Source organism: Acanthochromis polyacanthus, chromosome 4 (assembly GCF_021347895.1).
Source record: "Acanthochromis polyacanthus isolate Apoly-LR-REF ecotype Palm Island chromosome 4, KAUST_Apoly_ChrSc, whole genome shotgun sequence".
Lineage (NCBI taxonomy): Eukaryota > Metazoa > Chordata > Actinopteri > Pomacentridae > Acanthochromis > Acanthochromis polyacanthus.
In genome coordinates this window covers 31,472,461-31,480,447 of record NC_067116.1, presented here as the reverse complement: position 1 = coordinate 31,480,447, position 7,987 = coordinate 31,472,461, and the positions used below count along the sequence as shown (strand labels likewise).

The following is a 7,987-nucleotide window of genomic DNA, read 5'->3' as shown; positions in this document are numbered from 1 at the left end:
ATGTACCATTGATTAATCATGCTCCATTCATATCATTGATCAAGTATTGTATCTGCTTCTCAGTCTCACTTATCATCTACTATCTGTTCTGTATAAACACAGCCTGCAGATCAAAACTGTCGAACTTTTTTGCCATGTGACTGTTGTTCAAAGTTTCCTACAGCAGCTGGTGCAAGCACTTTATTTTTAGATCATTTCAAAAATAAGAATTAAGTGATTTTGCTGAATTTGCTAGTTTCATTGAGGGAACATCCCACAGGAACAGTTGAAAGACTGTCTGAAAGTTGAAAATCAAATGATTCTTCCTGTTGCTTTAGTTTCTGGTTCTGAGAAATAGCTGCTGTCAGGTTTTGGGGTTCAGAGGGTTAACAACAGCTGATACTTTAATCGGAGGGGTTAGGCTGCAGGACCAGGGGTTAAAAGTTCTTAAATGAAGTGTGGAGCAAGACCATCTCGAGACTGGTTTAGGACTGGAGAAATATACTTCCTGTGTCGAGTCTTGCTGCTGTGTTTTGAACAAACTTTAAATGGACAATTGCTGCATGATTTAACCAGGTGAATAATGAGCTTCAGTTGTCAAAGTAGAAGAAAGAAAGGGTGTGGGTAAGTTGCTTTTTATGAAGCTCTAGAAGTCTGAATCCTTTTTTTTAAAGCTATCATAAGCAGCGTTAAGGTGGAAATGTTCAGCCATGGTGCTGACTGCTTATTAAAAAAAACCCATATGGACATGTTAACGAAGTAAAAGATAACAGATTTTCATTGAAAGGGTTCTTCAAGCAAAGATATACATACATAATAAAAAACTAAAAATATGTATCATTAATGGATTCTACCGAGACCCTAAATTTACTCTGAATGTTCACTGAAACTTTCTTTCTAAATATGAAATGACACTTAAACAGGCAACATAAGAGTGAAATGAATGAGGTTGGAAACAGAGACAGGACTGTGCATATCCATTATTTTTACCATCAGTCTTCAGTCCAAAGGCCGGCATCTCGCACCACATTTTCACAGAGCTGAAAGAAATCACTGCTTTTATATGAAAAACCCAATTATTCAACTTTATTAACATCAAGGTTTTCAAGACATTTTCTCTGCTTTTTATTAACAAATAGAAAACAGATCATTTGTACAACAGATAGGACCCCTACAGCACGACTATGTGAAATGAATCCACTTCATCCGAAACCCACCTCACTGTCATCCAGTGAAAACCAGAGATCCACCAGTGAACAGTGATGTTGCTCTGAGTTACAAGTCTGTCCATCTGCAACACAGTGATAGAATAATTGTAATATATCTGAAATGGGGATCCAGCATATCTGTCTGTGCGGCCCGTCGTTGTTGAACTGGGACTTTATATTTTGTGAGTTTTCAAATGGTCTAATATCGGCCCCTTCAGTGGTACACTGTTAATGCTGTAAAATTCAGGTGAGAACTTTTTAAAAACATCAACATTTTTTTCTCTGTGTCAAAAAATCCCACGTGAAGGCTCAAACCATGAACAACTTCATTCTACAAAGACTAATGACTATACATGACATTGCATCTACCTTATTAGATAACTATCTGTGCATTTTCTTATTTCTGACCATTTCTGACCACAGAAACATTTCTTGTTTGAAATCCCAATTACCAAAATTGTTTCCTCAATTAAAATTATTTTTGCTGGTAATTTTCCTTTGGCGCTGACTAAAACCTCCTTGGAGGTTGGCAACAATTCTTAAATGCAGGAAAAACGCTGGTATATGTTGCTTTAACTCCACATACATCATTCTGCTTGCCCAAATATCCTCATAGCTCTGGATCATTGCTGTAGAATGATGTGGCTGCACCTTATCATTCAGCCATAACAGGTAAAAAAAACACTCTGGTTTGATTATATTTTTTTAAACCAATCACAGCCATCCTGGGTGGTGCTAAGCCCAGGATGCAGTGACGGTGTCCAACACTAAAAATCAGTCCCACGAACATGCGCAAATCAAATTGTGAATAATTTTTAGAATTGAAAACTAATCTTTACCATTTTAACTATGTTTATTTTCCGTAGAAACCAGTGGGTTTGGTGGTGAGAGCCTCCGAAATCATTGGTGTTGGTCTTTTCATGAGATTTTCTGACAGTTAGAATAACAACATATAAATCTGGATTCATCTCTCAAGGTTAAGGTTGAGTACAAGACTGATGCTCTCAATAGAAAACATCCATCCATCCATTCTCTATACACCACTTTATCCTCACTAGGGTTGTGGGGGTGCCGGAGCCTATCCCAGCTGACTCGGGCGAAGGCAGGGGACACCCTGGACAGGTCGCCAGTCTGTCACAGGGCTGCATATACAGACATACAATCACTCTCACATTCACACCTACGGGCAATTTAGAGTAACCAATTAACCTCAGCATATTTTTGGACTGTGGGAAGAAGGCGGAGTGCCCGGAGAAAACCCACACATGCACAGGGAGAACATGCAAACTCCATGCAGAAAGATCCCAGGCCCAGGCCGGGATTTGAACCGGGGATCTTCTTGCTGCAAGGCAAAAGTGCTAACCACTACTCCACTGTGCAGCCCTCGTTAAGAAACATCTTGTCATGAACTGGGGCTGGAGAGGTTGAATTTCTTCCGTGTCGTCTTTTCTTCTTTCACGCACGGAGCATGAGATCTGTATTTCACAAAAAAATTTCCCGAAGAGGCCGTCTGTGTTTCGTCTACCTGAGTCCATGTTAAGAGTACACCCATATCGTTCCAACAGCTTCGGATTTCTTTTGTTGAAAGTCTCCATAAAATTAGTCAACAGTTAATGACGAGAAACTCTGTACATGCTAGCAGTTATTCAGATGTGAATAGTCTTTGCACATTTATAGCCATGTAGCTCACAAACCGTATCTGCTTATTGGATCTGTTTGGTAAATATCAGCGTTCTGTTGGATGTCAAGACAGAAAGTCAAAACCCACATTTCCCTCTAAATAAGACCAACGATAATATTAGAATATCATATCTATGGTACAAAATAAAATCATTAGCAGCTGTGAGTATACGATCTCCAGGATTAATAACTTGGAGCATGTTGAAAACACATGTCCTGTGTGCTAATAAAAATAATAATAAAAAGATAAGCAAATTAAGAAAAGGCCCATTAAGACATATATAACCAGTGTAAGTGATCACAAAATAAATTCTAAATATGCAGAACAACATGATGAGTATAAATGAAAAAGAGCAGAAAATTTGTTTTTGCTGTTAAGAGGAGGCTGAAAGTGGGAGTGGCGGGAATCAGAATGAGGCATGACTACAGTACAAGTCTGTTAGGGTTGGGAGGTTTTGGTGTGGGGGGGTCTGTGGCAGAATCATGGCACCAGTCCAGGAGGATTTCTCTCCACTTTTCTTTCATCTCCTCTGATTCCTGCTGTCCTCATCAGCCCTCCTCGTAGCCTCCACATCAGGCCGCAGGGACTGATGGAGCTGAGTGGATATGGCTCAGAGGAGACACCAAACTCGGCTGAAGGTGTCTTTCTGGGTGGGGTTATGTTGCATAGTGGTCAAAGCTTCCCAGGTACTCCAGAGCAGCCCGGTAGCACAGTTGGTACTGGTCCTGGAGATAAATATCAGATTTGGATCAGCTGTAAGTCAGAACTGAAGCTGTGCAAAAGTCGACATGTCCTCGTATCTAAATGATGAAACAGGCTTCCAACATGACTCCCAAAACACATCGTACAGTTGCAACTAAAATTATTCAATTGTGCCAATTTGGGTTTGAAGTACTATCTAAAACTTTTAAGTTGTTTGGAATAAATTTAACATACAAGTGGATTTTAAACAGCTGAATGTAACCAATAATACAAGGGTTTTCTCTAAATTCCACACAAAATGTTAATTTTAATAACTAGTGCAGTTTCAAAATTATTCAACCCCCTAATGACAAGTGACTTTAAAACTTGCTGGAGCATTTTATGACTGTTATAACCTTTTGCAAATAAGATATTTAACCAAACAATACCTTCTGGTAATCCAAGCGAAGAATCTTGAGATCCTTCCTCATGGGAAAGTGTCCTAGTTCAACCTAATTCTTGAGTATGTCTGCTGCAACTGTCTTCACCAAATCCCAATAAAGATTTCCTGTGGGATTTAAATCCTTCAACTACCAATACCACTCTAGAATATTCTAGGATGTCTTGGGAAACCCAGCCTTAGAAGACAATGTGATAAGCATGGTCTTGTTGCTGGAAAGCCAAATGTCATCCTCAAGCATCATCTTATTCAATGTCAGCATGAAATTAGCTTCTGAGATTTCCTGATATTTGATCAAATTCATCTCGTTTTCTACTTATTATAGTTTTGCAGTACCTGATGAAGCCAATTCAGCCACTGACATGCCTTACTGTAGATAGGGTGTATTGTCATCTTCCATCTCCAGCCATATATACTGATAAATCACAGGCCTACAGAAGTTCCTTTTTTCTTTCAACGCTTTGGAAAATAAGATTACAAAACAGCTATGGATTATGTAAATGGTTTTAAGAAATTCTGAGCTGATTTTTATGTGTTTGCTGTGGGTCAATAGAGGTTCCCATCATTGAGTACCTGAAGAAGCCCTTTGGTGTGAAGTTGTAGCTTCCTGTACCGACTAAATATCGGTTACTGATTAGTTCCTGATGTCAGAATATCTTATTGTAGTTCTTTTATAGTCACTCAAGCTATTTTGCCACTTGTCTCCATAGAAATGTGGTGGTAGTGGTGGTTAAGTTATTCTTTCTCCCTAGTCAGGTAGTGCGGCCGCTTTATGTAAACCAATTAACTAGCGAACTGCGCTTTCAAAAATATCCTTAGAACAATTTAGTGCTCATGCTACCTTTTTGGATCCATTTCATTGCTTATGCACGGACATTGCATTTTTCGTAATTTTTTAGAGTATTGTTCTTGACTTTGATGCAATATTAAACTAGGAAAGCATTCAGAGAGTGCAGACCTCCACCAAGGATAGAGAGGAAAACAGGAAACCCATGCAGTAAAGGATCATGAGCTGGAATCAAACCTGCATCTCTGACACAGTTCTGTTTACAAATCACCTTCTTAACCAGTTGAGCTATTTGGACACCTTGTTCCAATTTGTTGGACGACATACTAACCTGTGATGTTTTTTTCATATTTTGGACCACATACTAAAAAATTCAAAGTGATCCAGAATCCAGGATTCTTTCTGGATTGCCACCAAAATTAAATCAGCTCTTCCTCTTACCATAGTCTATATCCCCTGAAAATTTCATCTGAATCTGCCCAGGCGTTTTTGAGTTATCTTGCTAACAGACAGACAGACAGAAACACAAACGCCGGGTGTCACATAACCTCCTTGGCGGAGGTAACTATAAGATGCAAATCCAAGCATGTAGAAAAGAGAATTTGCAACTGTAGTACTAATGTTAGCTTTCACGCACATTATAAAAGTTTGGGGCATTATTAACCACACTTGATTTGCAATTGTGCGTCTTTATACGGAATGCTCCTTAGGGGTTGAATAATTTTGGTTGCAACTGTATATGAGAGTAGGACTAGTTGGCCTAACTGATGATGTAGTTGCTGACAAGAATACTTTAATCTAATGCATTCCAGTCATTGATCATCTGCACTCAGCGCTACACTTTTAGAAAATGGTGGTGGTAACAAAAGTTCAAAATTAAGTGTAAAACTTTCCAAAAGCCCAAAACTTGGAAAGCACGGGAGTACTTCAAATGATCACAGATCTAAAAGGTGATTTGTACACCGTGCACAGTTTGGTTTACAGATCACAGCAGCGCAGCACAATAAACAAACACCGGGAAGGTAAAACACCATCTGGAAACAAACAAAATAATGTAAATCTAGTCTGTAATTCTGGGTTTACTTAAAATGTATGCTTTGGTCACTTGTGAACACAAAACCGTCATTATCAACTTTTACTGACGTGGTGATGAGACGCTTCTTCAATCTGAAGTTCTTGAAAAAAATAAAGTTTACCCTCCTTAAAACTGCTCCTCTTTTATTACTTGAATCCTAGCCAATACAAGAATTTACAAACAAAGACTCTGTCATGTCAAAGTGAAAACAGACTTCTACATGCTGCAATTGCAGTGTGACTCGCAGGGGGCGAGTACTTATAAATCCCTTATTTTACATTTTATGTTTTTATTTACCTAACACTACTTTGGAGAGATTTATTTTAAGGAAAATGTTATATGTTTTGTGGATAAATTCTTGTCAAAAATACAAAATTCCATCATTTATGATTCAATATTGAAAAGCAATTACAAGGGAAAACTTCCAGGGGGCGTGGATACTTTTTATATGAACTATAACTCTGCTTTTGTCTCTATTACTTCTGTGAAAACTGTTCACTAAAGACAGCTGCTTAAATCAATGCCCAGTCAAATCTGTGAAGCTATAGCAAAAGTGTTGTTCTACACACAGTTGTGAGGTGCTTCACTTGGACTATATCAATTTTATTTTACTTTATAATCGTAGTGAGTCCTTTTTTTGAATTTACCTTTTTTAATTCTTATCAGTGCTGATCTAGAGCAATAATGAAGAAGACAAAGTAGTACCTCTGTCTGCACCATGGCAGGCCTCTGAGTTCGGAGAGTCTTAACGGTCTGGAAGAGGTCAACCACTCCCTCGTACCTCATCCTCTCCAGGACAATACTCAGAGTGATGAAGACACCAGTCCGCCCAACACCAGCACTGAAAAACACACACTTTATTAGATTCTTATTACAAATCACGGCATGCTCACACATATTGCACATATAAAGATCCTGGCAGAAAACTGTCGCCACTCACAGCTGCTTGTGTTATGTCAATCCGTGTCAGAACTTAACAAAACCTCCCAACAGATGTTGACAAGCTAACTCAACTGTGAGCGTATTTGCCTGTTTCGTCACACATGGTTTGATTTGCTTCACTACTAAGAACATAGGGCGCTCAGAATAATTACATGTAGATGCCTGAAAATCCCCTGCTAAGAGAAGAGAAGTGCTTTAAAAAAGAAGTGGGTACAACCTCAAAACATTAGAATAAAGAATAAGGAAACAAATTGTGAAACAGAAACCGCTGTAGATGGAAGTACAATCCAAAACAACAGTTTAATATTGAAATCTTGCTGAAACTCTGTCTGAGAGGTGCTGCAGGTTACGGTGATGTTTTATTGGATTGCATCTTATAAGTATATGTGAAATATATACAAACACTTCTTTAAACGTCATATTTTGAAGAACAATTCACACCCAACCCACTGAACCCTTTCAAAACAACTCCATAGCAATAAAGCAATTACTCAAACAGATGTATATTTGCTGCAGCCTACCATAATCAATAAATATGTTCATATATTACAGAGCTTTGTTTGTGTCGGACAGCTACAGTAGATATAAAACAGATTGGATGGAAAAGTCTACAAACTTCAAGTTCTTCAAGATACTCCAGTGTTGTCCTTTCAGGGACAGGCAGGACAACACAGTGTGTATTTCGATCGTAACTCCTCTTTCCAGACTACTTTAACATTAGGAATACAATAACAACAGCAAAAACACTCAGATGACAGTGAATCCCTCTCACATACTAACACAAACACACACAGTTTACCTGCAGTGCACAGTGATTGGTCCGTCTTGTCCAAACTGCTCTTTAGTTTTATGGACTTGACCAATGAAGTCAATGAATCCCTCTCCGGTTTTTGGCACTCCTTGCTCAGGCCAGTCGGTGAACTGAAACTGCCTGATGGTCCTCGACTGACCATCCTGATCAACATGCAGGAAGATGGAAACAGATTCAATCAGTAAGCCAGCCACAAAGCAAAAGCCCTTTCCTGTTAGATATAGAGAATGATGCTGGTAAGTGACACACTACTATTAATGCTGTTACTTTCCCGTCTCTGAGTTTCTTCTCTTTCGTCTTTCTACGGTAAAATATCTCAAAGCAAAAAAGGTTTGTCCTAATAGTTTTCTGAATATGCTTAAA

At 38.7% G+C, this 7,987-nt stretch overlaps 2 protein-coding genes across 16 annotated transcripts in view; one reads left to right on the top strand and one right to left on the bottom strand.

The window, feature by feature from the left end:
- Positions 1-7,987, top strand: part of agxta (alanine--glyoxylate and serine--pyruvate aminotransferase a) — a 491,885-nt gene that overhangs the window by 69,438 nt on the left and 414,460 nt on the right. The window lies entirely within an intron of this gene.
- ptprfa (protein tyrosine phosphatase receptor type Fa) overlaps positions 1,051-7,987 on the bottom strand; it is a 396,740-nt gene continuing 389,803 nt past the window's right edge. For all 15 annotated transcript variants that reach the window (XM_051947515.1, XM_022191302.2, XM_022191308.2 and 12 more), the window contains 3 exons: positions 7,613-7,767; positions 6,577-6,712; positions 1,051-3,593 (listed from right to left, as the gene is read on the bottom strand). In XM_051947515.1, the coding sequence (XP_051803475.1) occupies positions 3,525-3,593; positions 6,577-6,712; positions 7,613-7,767 (360 nt within the window). In that variant the 3' untranslated portion in view covers positions 1,051-3,524. The remainder of the gene's footprint in view (positions 3,594-6,576; positions 6,713-7,612; positions 7,768-7,987) is intronic.